Source organism: Podarcis filfolensis, assembly GCF_964270895.1.
Source record: "Podarcis filfolensis genome assembly, chromosome: 6".
Classification (NCBI taxonomy): Eukaryota; Metazoa; Chordata; class Lepidosauria; order Squamata; family Lacertidae; genus Podarcis; species Podarcis filfolensis.
This window is the reverse complement of record NC_139609.1, coordinates 65,383,155-65,403,248: the sequence shown is the minus strand read 5'-3', so window position 1 is coordinate 65,403,248 and position 20,094 is coordinate 65,383,155. Positions and strand designations below refer to the sequence as shown.

Sequence of the window (20,094 nt, the reverse complement as noted above, 5' to 3'; positions counted from 1 at the left end):
CATACGCTTCAGGTTACAGACTCCGCTAACCCAGAAATAGTGCTTCAGGTTAAGAACTTTGCTTCAGGATGAGAACAAAAATTGTGCTCCGGTGGCGTGGCAGCAGCAGGAGGCCCCATTAGCTAAAGTGGTGCTTCAGGTTAAGAACAGTTTCAGGTTAAGTACGGACCTCCGGAACGAATTAAGTACTTAACCCGAGGTACCACTGTACTGTGCTAGTCTTTATCTGCTCCATATGCACATTTTGTTCCTCCATGTCTAACATACTATTTCGTTTGGAAAAATCTCAGAGTTGAAAAGAGTGATATATTTAGGGATATTATATTATATCTAGGAAATACTTCTTTGTTTTGCAGGAAACAAGTAAAAATACTATAATGAATAGAATGTGAGAAGCTAATACATAGTTAGTTGCCATGCACATAACTATAGTTGCTCTTAGAGGAACTTGACTGAGGTTCTGGAAAAGAGGAAGAGAAAGCCGTACTAGACTTTGCTCCCTCATGACTTCCTTGTGGTGACTTTTACTGTTTAAAGCAGATAGCTATGCTAATACTGATATGGGTGTAGCTGCAGCTGCAACACAAGAACAAGCTTCCTCTTGTAATGTAGCCTGGTCTGAGGAGAATCTAGCTTTAATATATTCTGGCCTGCTAGGAGGCTGGGTGCTAGAAACTTTACATGCGCAAACTTGTGCAGCCATAGGAAGAACAACTGGTGGAAAGCCGTGGCAGCGACTTGTGTTTCGAATAGAGAACAGCTAACATGAAGGACTCTATGACTTTTGAGGAACAGGTGGAACAGATTGCAGAAGCATTGCTTGCTGACTTCCCGGGGCAAAAATCAAAAACAGAATTTCGTGTCCTACATTACAATGGTCCAAGTGTGCGTTTTGAAGGTAAGATTATTTGTTCATAGAGAAGTATGAAGGTTTCTAACCACTTCCCCCTCTTCTAGAGCTGAGTAATCAGGAACTGCTGATTAAAATTACATGCAAGCAAAGAGGCTTGGTTTAAAAGTTCAGCACTTCCGTGTTAAGAGCATAAGGAAAGTTCTTAATAAATCCTTATGTTGTAGTGCATTGCAGCTAGAATTGCCCGCTGGTTTTAAGACACTTTAGCTGATTAGCCATCTGTTCATTGATTAATGCACTAAATACACTTTTATTTCCAAACTGAAATTTCAGTAAAGATCTCTAAGAGATTGAAACGAGTCTGTGATAACAGACCTCTAGTCAGAAGAAAAGGGCATATTAGATAAACATGTATTTTAGTTCCCCTTTTAGTAAATTGGGGCGGGGGGGAGGCGATGGTCACCTCCAGGCTTGACTACTGTAATTCGCTCTACGTGGTGCTGCCCTTGAAACTGTCCCACAAACTCTAGCGGCTGCAGTATGCTGCAGCGAGGCTCCTCACAGGGTCCCTGCCGTGGGAGCATATTAACCCAGTGCTTTACCAGTTGCATTGGCTCCAGGTAGAGTATAGGGTCTGGTTCAAGGTGCTGTTCTTGACCTTTAAAGCCCTTTGTGGCTTAGGGCCCTCATATTTACGGGACCGCCTCTCCTGGTATGCCCCGCAGAGGACCTTAAGGTCCATGAATAACCATAGTTTAGAGGTCCCAGGCCCTAAGGAAGTCAGACTATCCTCCACCAGGGCCAGGGCCTTTTCAGTGATGGCTCCGGCGTGGTGGAATGCTCTGTCCCATGAGACCAGGGCCCTTCAGGATTTAACTTCCTTCCGTCGGGCCTGTAAGACAGAGCTATTCCGCCTGGCTTTTAATTTGAATTCAGCCTGATCTTTTATTTCCATTCTCTTCCATCCCCCTCCCCTTTTATGAAGATTACCTGCTCTGAGACCCCACAGCTAATTCTCCCCTGGCCTCCTCGCTGGCCCAAGTAGGACTATATCAGCCAGCTAGCCCTGGTGATTATTTGATGCTTCTTAGATGGATTTCCCCTAAATTGATTTCTGAACTTTGAATTTTATTGTTATTCATGTTTTTATACTGTATTTTATGCTGCTTTTACAATTAAGTGTTTTAAATTTGTTGTTAGCCGCCCTGAGCCAGGTTTTTGAACTGGGAAGGGCAGGGTATAAATAAAATATTATTATTATTATTCAGTTCTGTCTGAACCTTTCAGTCCTACTGCTTTAGCTGTTAAATCATTTAGCTGGTTAAAAGTCTGCTAACACTTGATGTTTGTTGCTTTGCTGCCAGAATGAGGGTTGGTTTTGCATTGCTGTGGTAGCAGTTTGATATTAAGTCAATAGTTAACACTGAAGTTTGTTTATAGTATTTATTCCTTGTTCTTCATTACAGAAGGATTTTCTGAGCTCCTTAAAATATGCCTGTGCCCATATGTGTGTGGGGGGGGGCTATTTCACACAGGTAACTGAGAAACTCAGCCAGATGGGTGGGGTGTAAATAATTTATTATTATTATTATTATTATTATTATTATTATTATTATTCAATTTTCCCATGTGTGCAATTATGCAGGGGTGTTCACAGAGAAGTAGTTTTTTAAAAAATGCCTCTTGAGTTCTAAACCAATGTTTCCCACCCACACTAGTGGATAGTCTGTGATGGGCTATAGCCGCAGGGTATGTACATGTCCTTATCCCCACAATTATTACCCATTCTGCTTGTGAATTGGGGTGGGGTGAGGAATACGCGCACTCAAACATTTATAACTTGTCACTGAAAGCAGATTCCTGCTGAAGACTGTTCCTGGATCTCTCACCAGAAAGCTGGCTAAGGAAGTCTGCCTGCTTTTCTGCTTCCTCTGATATTTCCCCACTTTCAGTAGAGGATGGCGCTCTAATTAACCCATGACAGGATGTAACTCAGGTGTTTTGCAGGTAATTAAAACCTGTTAGGAGAAGGCAATTTTTAACATTCTCCAAGTTGGAAACTGTCCAAGGCTGTTTCTCCTTGAAATTCAGTCAAAACCTATGTGCAAATACAAGATCATTTCATGTATTGTTCTTCTGTGTAATGACTGCAAAGATGACACCAAGTGAGTTGGGCAGTTGTCATGGTTGCTTCTTACGAGCAACCCAAAAAAGAAAGGCGTTGGTAGCATAGAAAGTTACAATTGCCATGTCTTTTGCCAGGCTCAGATCCTTTCCTGCTTGCCCGTGCTACAGCTCAAGGCAGTGAGAGAAGAGATGAAGTCCATCAACATCTAAGTCAGATCTCACGTTTTCAGGGTAACGTACATATCATTTTTTAGGAACCTTATGCTGAAGTAACATAGCACAAAGTAAGCTGATGCTACCAGAAGAGCAATGCTTTACATATTATGCAGCACAAATTCAGTTTTCGGCACATAACTTACTGTGAAGCAGAGAGTTTTGTCTGAACATGCTCTTTGTCACTCTAAAGCTTAGCACAGTTCTAAATACTAACACTCAGTGCATTTGGACATGGCAGGACAGTCAGCCCAAGCTGGGCACCGGCAACTCACTTGTTCAGTTTATATCTCTCCTTCTGAGGAGCTCAAGGCAGTAAACACGGCTCCCTCACCCTCCAAATTTTATCCTCACAGCAATGCTATGAGGTAGGGTTGGGTCGAGAAATGGCAGGTGTCCCAAAGTCAGCTAGTGGAAAATTGAACCTGGGTCTCCCCAGTCCCTGCTTCAGCACCCTGCTCAGCATTCCATACTGGCTCTTGAAATTGCCATTTAAGGCAAGGCCTTTATGCTCACTGGAATGCAGGAGTATTTTAATACAGTGGTACCTCAGGTTAAGTACTTAATTCGTTCCAGAGGTCCGTTCTTAACCTGAAACTGTTCTTAACTTGAAGCACCACTTTAGCTAATGGGGCCTCCTGCTGCTGCTGTGCCGCTGGAGCACGATTTCTGTTCTCATCCTGAAGCAAAGTTCTTAACCTGAAGCACTATTTCTGGGTTAGCGGAGTCTGTAACCTGAAGCGTATGTAACCTGAAGTGTATGTAACCCGAGGTACCACTGTATAGGGGATGTGGTATCACCCCTCCTGATCGAAATGCACAGGGAGATCTTGAGATGAAGAATGAAGTCAAGGAAGCACCCGAAAGAGGAAATGTTGTAGTAATGGGTGACTTAAACTACCCTCACAATAGATACATTAAATTCCTTGATACCTTATTGATCATGGAACAGTCAGGAGATGTGGTGATGCTGGACCTAATCTTGATTGGTGCCCAGGACTGGTGCAGGATATAATGGTTGAGATATTTTATTTTATTTTGTTTTATTATTTTATTTTAATACCCCGCCCTCCCTGACCAAGACCAGGCTCAGGGCGGCTAACATCAGCTATAAAAACAATTGATTAAAATATTTCTTAAAATGCAGCCTCATTTCAGTGGAAGCCCAGATCAAAAACTGTTTGGGGGGAGAAAACGTCAAATCTTCACCAAGGCCAACTATCTAGACTGGTCCTACATGTGCTAGAAAAGCCAGGGAGGTCCCCAAATAGGGGTTCCATCACAGAAGGAAAAGGAAGGAGGGGGAGGGGATCAGGCTGATTCCAAGCCAAAGGCCAGGCGGAACAACTCTGTCTTACAGGCCCTGCAGAAAGAAGTCAGATCCAGCAGGGCCCTGGTCTCATGAGACAAAGCATTCCACCATGCCGGAGCCAGTGTTGAAAAGGTCCTGGCCCTGGTTGAGGCCTGGGACCTCTAGAGTGTTGCTATTTATGGACCTTAAGGTCCTCTGCGGGGCATACCAGGAGAGGTGGTCCCGTAGGTACGAGGGTCCTAGGCAGTTATTTGGGAGCAGTTATTATAGTGCTTTTAAATTAAAATTCATAGAATTGTAGAGTTGGAAGGGACCATGAGGGTCGTCTTCTGCAACCCCCTACAATGCAGGCATCTTGCCCAGTGTGGGGTTTGAACTCATGACCCCAATATTACAAGTATCATGCTCTACCAGCTTAGCTATGTATGTAGCCATATGTTGTAAATGGCCAGTTGCAAATAAAATCTGACATGGCTGCATCTGATTTCATTTTTTTTAAAAAATGATATTTATTCAAAGTTTCATGAATACAAATATGAAAAAAGAGAAGAAAAAAACAGAAAAATACAGCAAAAAAATAAGATAAAAAGAAAAACCCAAAAAAAGAAAAATACAAATCTCAAATAGCATCTTTTCATTTGCTTGTTTCTTGAACCTCCTCCACATCCCTTTTTGTATTCTAATTTAATTCATTATTCCAGCAAATTCTTCCCATATTTCTCAATTTTAATTCAAATAATTTATCTTAACAATCTATCTTATTTATTAATTCAACATATCTTTTCCGTCTTTTAATAAGTTCTGTTATTCAGTTTACCTTAATTTCTTTAACCTTATCTTATCTTAAAAACCTTAAAATTTCAAAATTTCAAAATTTAAACCATATTCATACATAACTCCTTACATCTTTTTTTACTAGAGCCAATTTAGTTCCTTTCCAACATATTCTCTGATATTTCATTAATGTTACACTAATTCCAAAAATAAAAAGAAATTTTTCTTGATATCTCTAATTTTTATCCAATGTCCCTTCTTCCTGGTCTCGGGTTATGTCAGTCCTTTCTGACCATTACATCCAGTCCATCAATCTGGTGATCTTATGTCCGAGGCCCTTAAGTCTCTTCTAGGCCCCTTCTGCAGATTTTCTTGTTCTTGTTTGTGCTTACGCGTTTCTTTGTCTCTTGTTGGTTTCTTTCGTAGTTTCTCCCCTTTCTCCTTGGGGAGTGGGTCTCCAGAGGATTCCATCCGGTAATAATTTCCATTTTCCTTCATCAGACTAGCCCATTCCCCACAGTCCCACTCCCCGTCATCATCTTTGTAATCCAAAAAATAGTTATCCAGAAGATAGTTGTTTCATAGTCCCACTAGAGTTAAGAGCTTCCTTGACTCCAAAAACTTCCAGACACTCTCCAAGTTCAATTTTCCAGTGCAGTGGCTTTTGCTCCTGCAGGACTTTGGATCTCTCCACTTGTGTTGTTTGAGGTGTAATCGCAGCCTCTTCCTTCCTCATCTGCCCTTGGACTTGCCCTGTCAAACCAAATTCCTGAATTGGTCGCTGTATAGCTTCTTTATCCTTATTTCCTGTTAAATCATATTCACTGGCTAAAGCATTCATCAGGTCCAACTTTTCATTCATCAAGTTCATTTTCTCATGCAGCTGCTCCAGCAAAGCATTTGTTATGCCAAGGGCAGATACCAAACCTTCCTTCCAACACATTTCTGTTCAAGGTCAAATGGCTGGTCCCACGATCCCAATCTCACAGCTGTAAGGTCTCCAAGTAAGCTGCAACAACAAACTGACAAGCTCCCTCTAGGGGACACAATTTCTATTTGTATCCATTTTTAAAATGTATCCAACAAAGGTTACTTTCGGTTTTCAAATACTTTGTTTCTTTAAAATGCAGAGATGCAGAAAGTAGCGTTGAAGTTAATTTATTTCTCTCTCTTTTTTTTTTTTAACTATCTGTCAAAATGCTCCACTTTCAATCAATGGACGTCTCAAACAATTTCTGTCCAGACACCCCGTCCCCAGGTTTGGGACGATGGAAACTTAAATTCCTTTACTCTCCTCCTGCAGGATTAAACAGTCAAATCCCCCCCCCTTTTCTCCTGCTTCCAAGGGGGTTTTATTGGTTGTGGATGCAGGAAATTTCCAACTTTAAAACAGTTTTCCAGGCTATTAGATTGTAAGGTCTTTGCTTCAGTCTATATACAAAAAGCGGAAGGCGGACTTCCTGTTTAAACCTTCCCGCTTCGTTGCCTAATTCACAAATTTTGCAGATTTCTTAATCCAATTTTCCGTTTTTACTCACGGGTACTTGATTTAGAGTCCAATTGTCATCAGGAAAAAGTCAGCGCTCTCCGGCGATGGCTATGCGGCTTCCCTCCGTGGAAATAGCAATCGGATTGCGGCACCGCACTGCTCACCCCACTTCACTCCGGAGCCCCGAAAAGGGGTTTCCTCGCGAGTAGGGGAGGCGCTCTTGGTGCTCTGCCGAACCCCACATCCCCAGGCTTCTCCGCCTGGGATTTCTAGCGGGTCCCCGCCTTCGCCGCGACGGGAAGACCCAATTTCCACAGAGCCTGTTCCTCCGGTCGGAGGAACTCCGCCATTCGTCGTTGGCGCTAACCCGGAAGTCCGGCTGCATCTGATTTCAGAAGAGGAAGCTTCCCCAAATGAGAAGATTGCTAAACAGGAAAGTAAAAGGCAAAGTCAAGAGGGTCAGCTCTGAAATACTTGGGAAATAATGCCTGCCGAAGGAGGGGGGAAAGGATAGCTATGCCACCATGCATGCATAGGGGCCTTCTGGAGTTCACTGCACCAAGGATGACGGTCCTTGATGTTATAAGGGCCAGAGCATGCGAATAGCCTTGTGTGGTCTGGTCTACAAGAAGAGGGAGCCTTTTGCCTTGGGATTCTCATGACAGCATGGCTAAGGCTGGGCCAGAAGAAGTCACTGTCACCCTTATCACACAGTAGCAAACTAATGTGCATTTAAGGAGAAGCTGCAACATATAAGTGTTCATTGTTCCTCTCTAGCCTTTATGGATTTTATTATTATTTGGGAACAGCATTGTAAAACTGGGTGGGCAAAAGGTAGGTAATAGGTCTCTGGGTGGTTTGCAGTAGATCACCAAGGATTTCTGACACTGAACTGTATAACAACACATGTTGTTATTTAGTCATGTCCAACTCTTCGTGACCCCATGGACTAGAGCACGCCAGGCACTTCTGTCTTCCACTGCCTACCGCAGTTTGGTCAAACTCATGTTCGTAGCTTCGAGAACACTGTCCAACCATCTCATCCTCTGTTGTCCCCTTCTCCTTGTGCCCTCAATCTTTCCCAACATCAGAGTGTTTTCCAGGGAGTCTTCTCATGAGGTGGCCAAAGTATTGGAGCCTTAGCTTCACGAACACTCAGGGCTGATTTCCTTCAGAATGGATAGGTTTGATCTTCTTGCAGTCCATGGGACTCTCAAGAGTCTCCTCCAGCACCATAATTCAAAAGCATCAATTTTTCGGCGATCAGCCTTCTTTATGGTCCAGCTCTCACTTCCATACATCACTACTGGGAAAACCATAGCTTTAACTATACAGACCTTTGTCGGCAAGGTGATGTCTCTGCTTTTTAAGATGCTGTTTAGGTTTGTCATTGCTTTTCTCCCAAGAAGCAGGCGTCTTTTAATTTTGTGACTGCTCTCACCATCTGCAGTGATCATGGAGCCCAAGAAAGTAAAATCTCTCACTGCCGCCATTTCTTCCCCTTCTATTTGCCAGGAGGTGATGGGACCAGTGGCCATGATCTTAGTTGTTTTGATGTTGGCTATGATCTTAGTTGTTTTGATGTTGAGCTTCAGACCATATTTTGCACTCTCCTCTTTCATGCTCATTAAAAGGTTCTTTAATTCCTCCTCAATTTCTGCCATCAAGGTTGTGTCATCTGCATATCTGAGGTTGTTGATATTTCTTCTGGCAGTCTTAATTCCGGCATGGGATTCATCCAGCCCAGCCTTTCGCATGATGAATAACAACACATAATACCACCCCATCAGTTTGCTGAACAAAGAGGGGAAACCAGTAAATAGATTTTTGTGTGTTGGGACTATGATCTGAATTCTAATCCTGAGAGCTATTTTGTGAAGCAAAATACCTTTAGAGGTGCATTATCTCTTAATTCTAAGTGTCTGTCTGCCCTTCTTTTGTATTTGGTGCCAGCTGGTAGACATCTGAGTTTTGGGGGTGAGGGTGGGGGGAGTGGACCAACTCCTGTTACAAGAGGAGAGGAAGTTGGTGTTTGCTTGGAGATGCAGGAGCTAATGCTTCCTAACCGCCTGCATCCCTGCCAGAATATCAAAGCGAGGTGTGATGACCAAAGATATATGGGCTGGACAGCTGCAGGTTGAGTGGGAATTTCTCTCTAATACATGTAAGATAAAATAAACGTTTTCCAGCCTCTCCATCTCACCTTCCATGCTTGCTCTGTTCTCTTTCCCCCTCTGTTCTGTGTAGTCTTGCCTTTTTCACTGTGTGTTCTTTGGGAAAGCAGTTTTGTGTAGCCCTCTCCAGACGGTGCCTAAAGCTGTCTGGGTTACGCCTAGATATAATAAATATTACTAGAATGTTACTAGGACTTAAAACATAAGTCTCTGTTTACTTTCTTTCAAGGTGGAGGTAGCGCTGCAAGCCCTTTTGACCCAGTTCCTATTGCCAATACACTGAGACGCCTAGGAGATCAGTTTAATGCAGACTTGGAGAGACCAGCGCGGGAGATCATAGAGGCAGAGGTAATATATATTCCTACCTCTCCAACAAAAAAACACCACCTCAGTCTCCGCTCATAGGGAACTTCCCTGCTCTGAATAAAAGGGGGTGCAAGCATGACACACGTGTGACATGATTATGTCTCACATGCTGGCCCCCTCAATCATGGGGGCAAGCCAGCTCACCTGTGTGTGTGTGTGGCATATTACAGCTGCTTCCCCAGTGTATTGGCCCTTTATTTTGCAGTCTTGTGTGTACTGTATGTTAGAAATTTCCATTCTCTGTTTACAGGGGAGGAAATTCAAAGAAAACGTCGAGACTCTCAGCAAGACCTGGACAATTCAGAATCCTGAGCTGGCATATGAAAAAGCTTTCCTAGTTGTCGCTGTAAAGTTGTTTCGATACATTGCAAAGAAAGCTCATGGTGTAGCCCAGCCGCGCTTACTCACAGAGGCAATCAACGCAGCTCCGGAAGTGAGACACTATATTGAAAGGCAAGGTGGCTGGGTGAGTTAAGTTAGCATTTGGGTCCAACCATCTCCATTCAGCAGTTCACCCAGTAAAGTGTAAAAACTCCCAACACTTTCTCAATACAGTGATGTATTTTAGTTTGTTTTCAAGATTTATTTCCTGCCTTTCAGTCGGAAAACCTTTAAGGCAGCTTACAAGGATTAACAGGCCACCAGGCCTGACCTAAAATCTCCAGGTTTGCCTGGTTCCCTCCAGGTGGCAGAGGGAAAGGTTTCAATCCCCAGGTGGGTGAGGGTGCCTTAAAAATAATAATAATGAAGAAGACTATGCATGTAGCTTGTAAGCTTCAGTCCAGCTAGAGCTGGCTTCAAATTACTGCATACATTCTAAGGGGGTGGTCTGCTCTCCTCCTCTCCCTCTACCAATTAACCTCTGTCTCCAGGGCTCAGTGGTGGGAAGAGGGAAAACTAAGGGCTGCCTCCATGACATCACCTGGGGTCGCCTCTAGGTCTCAGGTTTGAGCCCTGAAATCTTAGGGTCTGGGATGCTCTTGACCTGGCAACCCTACAACTTAATTTATTTTTATTTATTAAATTTGTATAGTGCCCTTCATCCGAAGATCACAGGGCAGTTCACAATATAAAAATACAAAATGAAAACACAAAATACATTTTAAAAAAACCCCAAAACCCCAACCAATACCCCCCCGCAACACATTTAAAAGGACATAGAATGTTAATCAGCCGTACGCCTGGTTGAAGAGAAATGTTTTTGTCTGGAGCCTAAAGATATGTGATGAAGGCGCTAGTCAAACCTCCTTGGGGAGAGCCTTCCACAAAATGGGGAGCCACCACAGAAAAGGCCTGACTTGGTGTTACCACCCTGCAGCCGTCTTATGGAGGAGGCACATGAAGAAGGGCCTCAGAGGATGATTGCAGGGTTCAGGTCAGTTCATCTGGAGAGAGGCGATCCTTGAGGTGGTGTGGTCTTGATCCATTTAAGGCTTTATAGGTCAAATTCAGCACTTTGAACTAGACATGGAAACTGATAGGCTGCTAGTGCGTTCAGGCCAGGAACAGTGTAATATGTTCCAGTGTGCAACCTGGAATTGCATACCAGCTGACGTTTCCAAGTCTCCATAGGAAGCCCGCTGTATAATGAGTTGAAGTTATCTAACCTAGAGATTACCAGAGCATAGATGGCAATAGTTTGCAATAGAACAGCGCCAAATTTAGGGCAGTGTGGGTGGTTCTCCCGCACAGGGTGCTGAGCTGAGGGGGCAAAAAAATAACATTAATAACAATAGTAATTATATATTTATATGGGTACATATGGAGAAGATCCATTAAAACGCAGCTGTGCCAAAAGGAATTATTGTAAAAATAAATATTATGGGGTGCCACCAAATTTTGTCCTTGCTCAGGGTGTTGTTTTATGAAAATCTGCCCCTGCAACAGAATAGAACAACACGCACAAACACAGCTGATGGATGGTAACAGTATAATTCCAGGGCAACTGGCCATTGGAGCTGGGAGGATGGGAAGCAAGATTCCTGCAGCTGCTCCTTCTCTGTCTGATGTATGGAAACAGGATAGCCTATTCCTAAAAAGAAGAGGGTGCAGCCCCCCCAATGGATGGGTGCCGTTGTGTTTAGAGGCCTGGGACACAGAATATAGATGGAGATAATGTTTGCTAAATCAATAACTTATTGTAGAGCACTTTCCCTGCTTATAGGAGTCCTTGCTTCCAGAATTGCCATACATCCTGGGATGGAGCAAGCTGTGTTTAGACCAGAGCATTCTGTTCTGAATCAGGAATGGATCTGCTCAAACTTCACAGGCACCCCCCCCCATTTTGTCTGCATGCCCAAAGGGCCGGATTTAGGCTTGATGAGGCCCTAAGCTACTGAAGGTAATGGGGCCCTTTATATGTCCAGCTGTCCTTTGTCAACAACAAATTGTCGCTGTTTTTTGTGCTGAATATATGCTATATGGTAATTTAATAACACAAAACACTATTGCTGTATGCAGGTTTTATTTTATTTTATTTTTATTTTATTTTATTTTATTTTTTTATCTTATATTTTGGAAATGTACATCCAGGTTTTTTCCCTTTAAATTTTTTTGAGGGCCCCAAGAGAGTGGGGCCCTTAGCTATAGCTTGTTTAGCTTATATGTAAATCTGGCACTGCATGCCCCCATTACTTCCAGTATTTCTTTCACACCTTGTCTCTGTGTGATGGGATCTTTACAAGGTGCCTCTAAGTTAGTTCTTTTATTTCCATTTGCTGATTTTTCTTCGTTTTTCCAATTAATACCTTCTTTTTTCATTTTAGGAGAACCTTGAAAACAGAAGAGGACAAAATAATCCCTAATATATCACTTTTAATAAAATATGCCCAGCTCTGCTTTGCTACTCTAAGAGAAATGGAGCTGGAAAACTTTCCTGCACTAGAATTGCACTCGAACTGCCTTTGTTTTGTTTTAATTTAAATCACCAAATAAAATAAAATGATGATGCCTAGGTGTTGTGTGCCTTCAGTGATGCCAAAAGTCACTCATGTGACCATACTTCCGCACAACATTCCATCTTTCAATGGCTTGGATTAACTGATTGTATGTTCCTGTGATAACTACGGTATATAGTTTTGTTTTGAATACTTGGAAAATTGGGCCACATATTTCAGCTCAGCTCACTGGGTTTATCTCATTTTGCCATCTGCAAAAAGAAGCCTAGTTTGTTTGTTTGTCTGTTTAAAAAAGCTTTGTAAAGCACTTTAAAAGACAAAAATAATAAAATGGGGGGGGGCACCCAACAGAACTTTAAACTTGCTCACTCTGGTCATCCTTTGTAACAGGGCTATGGAACCTGTGGTTCCTTAAGATGATGTTGGATTCCAATTCCTTACCAGCCCCGACCAGCAATGTCCAACAGTCAGGAATGATGCAACCTGTAGGCCAACCACCTATGGAGAACCACAGGTTTGCAATCCCTGCTGCATAAAACGGGAGACCATTTCCCCTCAGTTTCATTTAGTGCCATTTTCCCCTATAGCATGGAGAATAGCTCACTTCAGGATGTTTTACTAAATTTGATATCTCCGAAATTTGATACCTCCTTTTTTTAAAAAAAAATATATAATTGATTTTCTTTTTTCTCATCACAAATATACATATATTTTATGGATAGGGAACAAATATTGATAGCTCCTTAACTTATTCATGCCACTACTGCTCTCTGCATTCTAATCTCAACAATAAGGCTGAATTGGTTATGGGTGATTAGTATAAAGGATTCTGGTTTTGCTGATGATTAGGCAGGTGGAAATTGCTTTCTCCCAGGGGTGGCCTGAGGTGTTTTGGTGTGTGAGGCCTGAGGCACGCCCCTCTCTGCCCCACAATGAAGGGTGGGCATAAAGCCCTCATCAAGCCTCTTCAGCCCACTGGGCTGAAAAGAGGGAGGAGCTTTGGAAAGTGGTTCTCCTCTACAGCTTCCTTCTCTACAGTTCTTTGCTTTCCTGGGCCAAAGATTTTCACTAATAAATCCAGTATGCTGTTAAATAGACTGTAATAATCCTCAGGGTAATAGTTGACAATAAATACCTCTTACATTATATAGATATGATATTCCAATGAATCAGAATGAAAGAAGCCACGAGAAGAACCATGAACACCCAGCGTAGAATACCCCATGGGCTATAATTCCAGTTTCTAAAACAGAGGAGGAAAGGGGGAAATCCTAAACCATTGCTCTTACTGATTTTGCAAGAAAGTAAATTACAAACTGGAGTCGTATCTAAACTGGAGTTTCAACTAAAGGAAATTTAACCATTATGAGCACTGTATGTTGTGATGGGGAAAGATAAGCTTTTACTCTCCTGGTGATGATACACACTACCATTCTGACATCTGGGGTTGCAGCGCTCATCTCGCTTTATTGGCCGAGGGAGCCGGTGTACAGCTTCCAGGTCATGTGGCCAGCATGACTAAGCCGCTTCTGGCGAACCAGAGCAGTGCACAGAAACGCCGTTTAGCTTCCTGCCGGAGCGGTCCCTATTTATCTACTTGCACTTTGACGTGTACCGCACCCATCTGACTGGGTTGCCCCAGCCATTCTGAACAGCTTCCATCAGAACATTAAAAAGGTAAAGGGACCCCTGACCATTAGGTCCAGTCATGACTGACTCTGGGGTTGCAGCGCTCATCTCGCTTTATTGGCCGAAGGGAGCCGGCGTACAGCTTCCGGGTCATGTGGCCAGCATGACTAAGCTGCTTCTGGTGAATCAGAGCAGCGCACAGAAATGCCGTTTACCTTCCTGCCGGAGTGGTACCTATTTATCTACTTGCACTTTGATGTGCTTTCCAACTGCTAGGTTGGCAGGAGCAGGGACCAAACAACGGGAGCTCACCCCATCACGGATTAGAACCACCAGCCTTCTGATTGGCAAGTCCTAGGCTCTGTGGTTTAACCCACAGCGCCACCCGCGTTGTAGTTACCGTATGCCTTAACTGTGGACCCCTCACCCCCACAATTGATTGATGCAGAACAAAAGGTGTTAAATGCTAGTTTTTGCCTCCAGCAAGAAAGCAGATAACAATCATAAAACACATGGAGCAACGGCTTAACAGGGTGCCTGCCTTAGGCCCAGGGAAATGCTAAGCACAACTTGCACAGATCATTTTATCAGTGCAAATAGCAGGTGCATGAGTGGAGGAGATAAGGTTTGGAAGTGGGTGTTGGTGGCTGAACTTCCCAGTCCTTCAAAGTGATACTTTGAAGTCACATAAAAGTGATGCATTTAAGACACATAAATAGTTTTGCTAATTATGGTCAGATGTTATTCTACATGCAATTTTAACCCTCACTGATTAAGTCAAAGGGAACTTACCAAATTTTGTCTTCAAACCCAATCAGAGTATCCCTACCCCCAAACTGGCAAGCACAACATTTTTTCATTGTCTCCTTTATTGGGAATGTGGCAGAGAATGAACTGGGGCTCATTGTTTCTAGTATGCACACCAGAGCAGAAATAAAAGGTTGATTTAGAAACAAAATGTGGATTCTGTTTATGCAAAGTTAGCCACCAAATATAATCTTACGATTAGATGGCACTTACCTTTCTGTGACTTTATGATGACAAGCGGCATTAGAAAACAGAGATGCGTTAAAATTAAAATCAGAAATATCTGGGAAAGCTGTAGTAACCTCAGCTGCAGATAAGGGAGTGGAGGGTGGACTGGTTTGCACATGGCGATGTGTTGTAGGAGCTGAAAAATAGCAATGAAATATAATTTGTTATATTTACAGTCCTGGGCAAATTGCTTGTGCTATGAGAAAGGTAGCACACTCTTTACACTGAAAAATACTATAGAAATGATTTGTGGTTATTAGCTGTGCAAGCAATGAATAATGAAAAATAATTATTGGTTTAGGGTGCGATCCTAGAGTCTCGGGAACCGGCTTCAGAGTGGCCATAAGGTAAAGTGGATCTTTCTAACTGTCAGGGAGAGGGAGGCAGAAGAGGATTTTTGTTCTGGCAAGTCTCCCCATTGCAGGCATGGAAGCTTGGATACCTGTTCTGCCATCAGTGGTCTGTCCTCAGCAACAAATGGGGACGAGCCAGAGTAGACTTAGGTTACCAGAGGTCCTCGTTTCCCGGGGACAATCCCTGGATTTACAAATCAGTCCCCATACAAAATCCATTGAAGTTGAAAAGTGTCCTCGGATTCATTGAAAAAAAACTGGTAACCTTAGAATAGACCGGGGAAGACGTTGAATTGCATGTCATGGCCTGATAAGAGCTGGGATGTGGGTATAGTCCAGGGCCTATCTACTCAGCCAGCAACCAAACAATACCAAACACTGCAATCAGCCCCACCTCACCCCCCCAAAAAACCCTCACCTGTGGTTTATATTAAGACTATGGCATGTGGGAAGTTAAACACTTCCTCTCCCCTCAGTGGTCATGATTGCTCCTCCCCATACTGCAATGGGGGTGGGAGGGAAGAAAAATTATAAAGAACATGTTGTTTTTTAAAAAATTAGTAGGATAACATGTCATAGAGAAGGAAATGGCTAGAGCAATCAATACAGGCCAGAGTAGCAGCATGACAGCCATTCCACAGCCATTCCATTAGCTTGTATTCCAGCCTGAGGCTGTTTTCTCCAGGAGAGACACATTTGCACATCTTTGTCTTTAGTTGCTTGAGAACAAAAGACAACTCCCACAAAATGGAGATTGAAACAAAACAATAAATTCCTTCCAGTAGCACCTTAGAGACCAACTAAGTTTGTTATTGGTATGAGCTTGGCAGATCAACACAGCTACCTACCTGTAAAATGGAGATTTGCAACTGAATACCTTACTCGTGTGATCTAAGGTTAGGTGTGTGACACTTTGTTATTAGCAGCATGAATGAGAACAGGCGAAGACTGCTTGTATAAGATTGCACTGTAAGTGCATAAACTACTGGGAAGTTCTATGCAATCTTTAATTGCTCCAGTTATATATGTAACTGGAATGTCAGTTTTTGGAGGAAACTATGCATACTTTCCTTGGCCTTCCTAATGTAACATGACTGGTGCCTACTGAGTAATCCAGCCTTGTATTTAACAACCCTCCTGGTAGCCCTAAGTGCCCAGAAATTCTATGCAGATGAGTGCATGGAATTCTATGCTGGCAAGGGAGAAGGGTTAGCAGTGGAAGGATACATTGTTCTGTCCTTTTTCTGCCAGCCCTCTTGGTTTCAATTCCAAATGTAGAAGAAGGAAAGTTTCTTTGTCCACAACCAAGCACAGAAATGGTGGAGACTTGCAGAGAGGGGACAGATCACTTTGCCATTTTGTCCCTCCTCTACCAGTCTACTTGGTAGAAGTCCTTTTTAAAACAACAACAAGGCTTTAATGCTTACCACAGAGGAAAGGACATCCCTTCCTGTTTGGCCAGCATGAAAATACAGGGTAGTATAAAAAAAATGGAGACTGGTAACTTTTATGTAGTTACTGTATTTACGAGGCTGACTTACTCCATCAGAGCTGGCAACAAGAACTTTATTTCTATTTGCATTATAACAATAAAGGCAGTGATGAGACTCATATGACACCTTACCTTTATTTACCTTCAGTTTCACTGAAGTCATTATGTCAGCAAAAGGCCTATCAATTCCACACCAATATGTTCCTGAATCATCTTCTGTCAGTTGGTGCATTGTCACCCAAAAGACGCCTTTCCTGTTATCAAGGAGTGTCAATCTGCTTTTATAGTTCCACTTTACAAACTTCTTTGTTTCTCCTAAAATATCACAAGATGTTCGGGAACTTCCTCGGCACCAATATTTATTGTCAAATCTGTATTCCATATCATAGAAGCAAGTTATTGTTGTGCTTCTCCCCTCTGTGGCTATCTCTTCTGTATTTTTCTGAATGAATGCTGTAAAACAATCTGTTGGGGGGAAAACATGGGGTGATATGTCAAAAATGTAACTGGGTAATTGCATCATACTAAATGTGAATCAGCCTCCATTCTCTGCTGCAGCTATATAGTAGTCCTCTCATGTTATGATGTTTCTTAACGGCTCCTTACGGAAAAAACTGAAAATATATTTACGGTGTGTGTGTGTCCCATTTTGTCCTGCTCATTCAAGGTTGCTCAATTTTTTCCACTAGGAAAGCCTAGGTGGTCAGGTACCTGTGGTCCTTGCTGCCGGACTACAACTGTTATGTACTGAAGTTCTCACCCTGGGCCAGCAGGGGGATACTGTAGATAGTTATGCAAATGAAGGATTGAAAAGTGACATTCAGTGATTGGATAGTTTTGTATGCAAATGAAGGATCGAAAAGTGACGTTCAGTGATTGGATAGTTTTAGAAAATGGCAACAGTTACATTGTTCTGGAGCTCTATATAAGCAGGCTGACTGAGCTCCTCAGCCTAGTTCTGTTCTGGCATCTGAATAAAGAAGAGCTGTTTAAAGAATCGCTGTGTCGTCTGACATGTTCGCCCACAACTTAACAACAACTGAGGCATCTGATCAAGACTTGTATTTTAAAATGAGCTTAAAATATATATATATTTGCAGATGCTTGTGTGTTTTTATGCCAGGCAGAAGACCAACTGGCTAAAAGACTTTGGCAGATGTTTATCCTCCTGGACAAAGGCCCCCCTGATTTATTTATAGCAGGAGCCAAAATTCTCAAAGTTGTAAAAAGGGAATTACAGGCTGGGAGCAAAGGTTACTAGGTTACTGACCCTACAGAATACAATCAAGCTGCAAAAGCACTAATTAAGAGTTGGTAAATAGTAGGATTCATTGTTTAACAAAATATAATGCCATGTGTCTCCCATTAGAGACTTGAGCCACATTTTCCTAAGGTTAAAGGGCAAGAGCTAATAGAAACAGCAGCTGGCTTGAAAGGGGGGTTGCTTTTGGAAAGTGTTTTTACTAAGTTCCTTTTTACTTTGAAAAGGCCTTTGCTTCTAAAAATCTATATATGTTATGTATGAAATATATTGGCTTAAATGTAATTATGCAAAGGATTTAGAAAGTAAGAAATGTTAGATTCTTATGTTAGATTCTTATTTCATTGATGGTGTGTGAGAATGTGAACCCAAGATCTCTGATCTCTGTTTAAGACAGAATGAGCATCTGTTTTGGAGGGCGATAGGGCAAGAAGGGCAAAAGGTGATCTGGTAATTAAGGTGCCTTGTTGAGGCAAATGTAAGATATATGGCTACTTGTTTGCCATTTATAGATAGAAGGAAATATAGCTCTTTGTCTCCCATAAAAGGTAATAGGAAATGGGTGTATCTTTTATGATTGGTTCTAGCAAACAGCCAATAGGAATTTCAACCAGGCTGATTGGACAGAGGCAGCCAAAGGAGGAGCAAGGGGGCTGGGCTGAGGAAATATAAGTGCTGACCATCAGGGCTGGAGTGGGCAGAGCTTTGGTAACCATATACCACTGTGTCTCTCATTTATTTGTCTGACAAATAAATTATTATTTTAATTTCTCTATTGCTGCGTTGAATATTTCATTCCAGCTAAGCGTTAACCACAAGCAGGGTGCTACACAACGACCATCATTCTTGACCAAAGGCCATGCTGGCTGGAATCAAAGTCCACCTACAACTGGAGGGCCATTGGTTCCCCACTCTTGGGGTAAGCAGTAGAGTGGAACAGTCAGATTTTGGAACTAGAACCCTTTTGAAATGCTCTGTATTTTCACAATTGCATTCTATAAATTGAAAAAAAATATGAAAATATATTGACCTGTGACAGATATATTTTCCCTTCTGCATTTTTATGTTGTGAAGCTGCTCTGAGTATGGGCCTTGACAAATATTGAATGGACTTTAAAATACAACCTTGTCCAATTCAGTCCAAAGCCCGGTTTGAAGTATTACTCTGTTTTGGGGGGAGGGCACCAGAAGCTTGGCGTTTGTGCTTCAAAACACAGCAAAGCAATTGTAAAACTTTAGCACAGGTTTGGAGTAAATCAGGCAATGTTGGATTTGGGGAGGAGTTAACTATGAACCCCGGTTTGATGCATAAATTTCTCAGCTTGGGGGCTCTGCAGAATGTGGTGTTTGCACCGTAAAATGCTGCAAAATGGTTGCAGCACTTTGGCCTAAGTTTGGAGAAGATGCCAAATTTCGGGGTTCATATCCTGAAAAATTATATCTTCAAAAACACCATCAAAAGATAGGATGGAACAGAAAGTTGCTTAAAGCTAAATGCCGCCCCCCTCAATCCATACCCATCCTACCACAAATGTGCCCTTGCTTGTGCCACTGCACCCTCTCTGCCTTGTTATTGCCACCACACCATAGGCATGGCAGGGAAAGCACAGTTGTAGGAGCACCATAGCAGCGGGGGGGGGGGGGCAGCCACATTGGCCCAGGCACAGTGGCAGAGGAAGCAGCAGCAGCGATCGGCACATTCCTCTGGTCCGGATCTGCTTCTTGAGGTGACACCCTCACCTCGCCTCATGGGCAAGGCAGCCCTGCCATTTTTCCCTATTCTACCAGTTCAATATTCCTTTGCTCAGGATTGCAGTGCCCTTAATATCCTTTCATAATTTGGTTGACTGCATCGACTACCCATCTGGAAATCAGAGTAAATGAAAACCTTTCTGGATAAGATCTGTTCCAAAATATTTTTCTTACCCACATACAAAGAAATCCAAAGGGTGAAACAGCGATTCATCTTGCGCACTGTCTATGAACAAACCCGTAGAAGAATCATCCAGGCATTGAACTTTTTCTTGCTTTAGGAAGTAGACACTCTCTTGTGCTGCTCATCTAATGGCCCTCTAACTCTGACCAGATGAAGTTATACCTGATAATTCACAGAAGTATG

The 20,094-nt window shown here is 42.6% G+C and overlaps 2 protein-coding genes across 5 annotated transcripts; one reads left to right on the top strand and one right to left on the bottom strand.

Moving 5' to 3' along the window:
- Positions 1 to 234: 234 nt before the first annotated feature.
- On the top strand, positions 235 to 12,261 carry BCL2L15 (BCL2 like 15). Of its 4 annotated transcripts, none has more exons than XM_083617624.1 (5): positions 235 to 898; positions 3,116 to 3,211; positions 9,172 to 9,290; positions 9,559 to 9,774; positions 12,074 to 12,261. In XM_083617624.1, the coding sequence occupies exons 1-5, from the start codon at positions 766 to 768 to the stop codon at positions 12,110 to 12,112; spliced, it is 603 nt and encodes a 200-aa protein (XP_083473750.1). In that variant the 5' UTR covers positions 235 to 765; the 3' UTR covers positions 12,113 to 12,261. The 4 variants fall into 4 exon arrangements, with proteins under 4 accessions (XP_083473750.1, XP_083473751.1, XP_083473752.1 ...); XM_083617625.1 differs by having other exon boundaries at positions 236 to 898; positions 3,122 to 3,211; XM_083617626.1 differs by lacking the exon at positions 3,116 to 3,211 and having other exon boundaries at positions 239 to 898.
- Positions 12,262 to 13,348: 1,087 nt separating this feature from the next.
- On the bottom strand, positions 13,349 to 17,013 carry LOC310765278 (CMRF35-like molecule 8; the record flags this gene model as incomplete). The annotated part of the gene is made up of 3 exons (XM_083620056.1): positions 16,847 to 17,013; positions 14,855 to 15,005; positions 13,349 to 13,448 (listed from the first exon to the last, which is right to left on the bottom strand). Exons 1-3 carry the CDS (start codon positions 16,944 to 16,946, stop codon positions 13,349 to 13,351), a joined length of 351 nt encoding a protein of 116 aa, XP_083476182.1. The 5' UTR covers positions 16,947 to 17,013.
- Between the last annotated feature and the right edge of the window lie 3,081 nt (positions 17,014 to 20,094).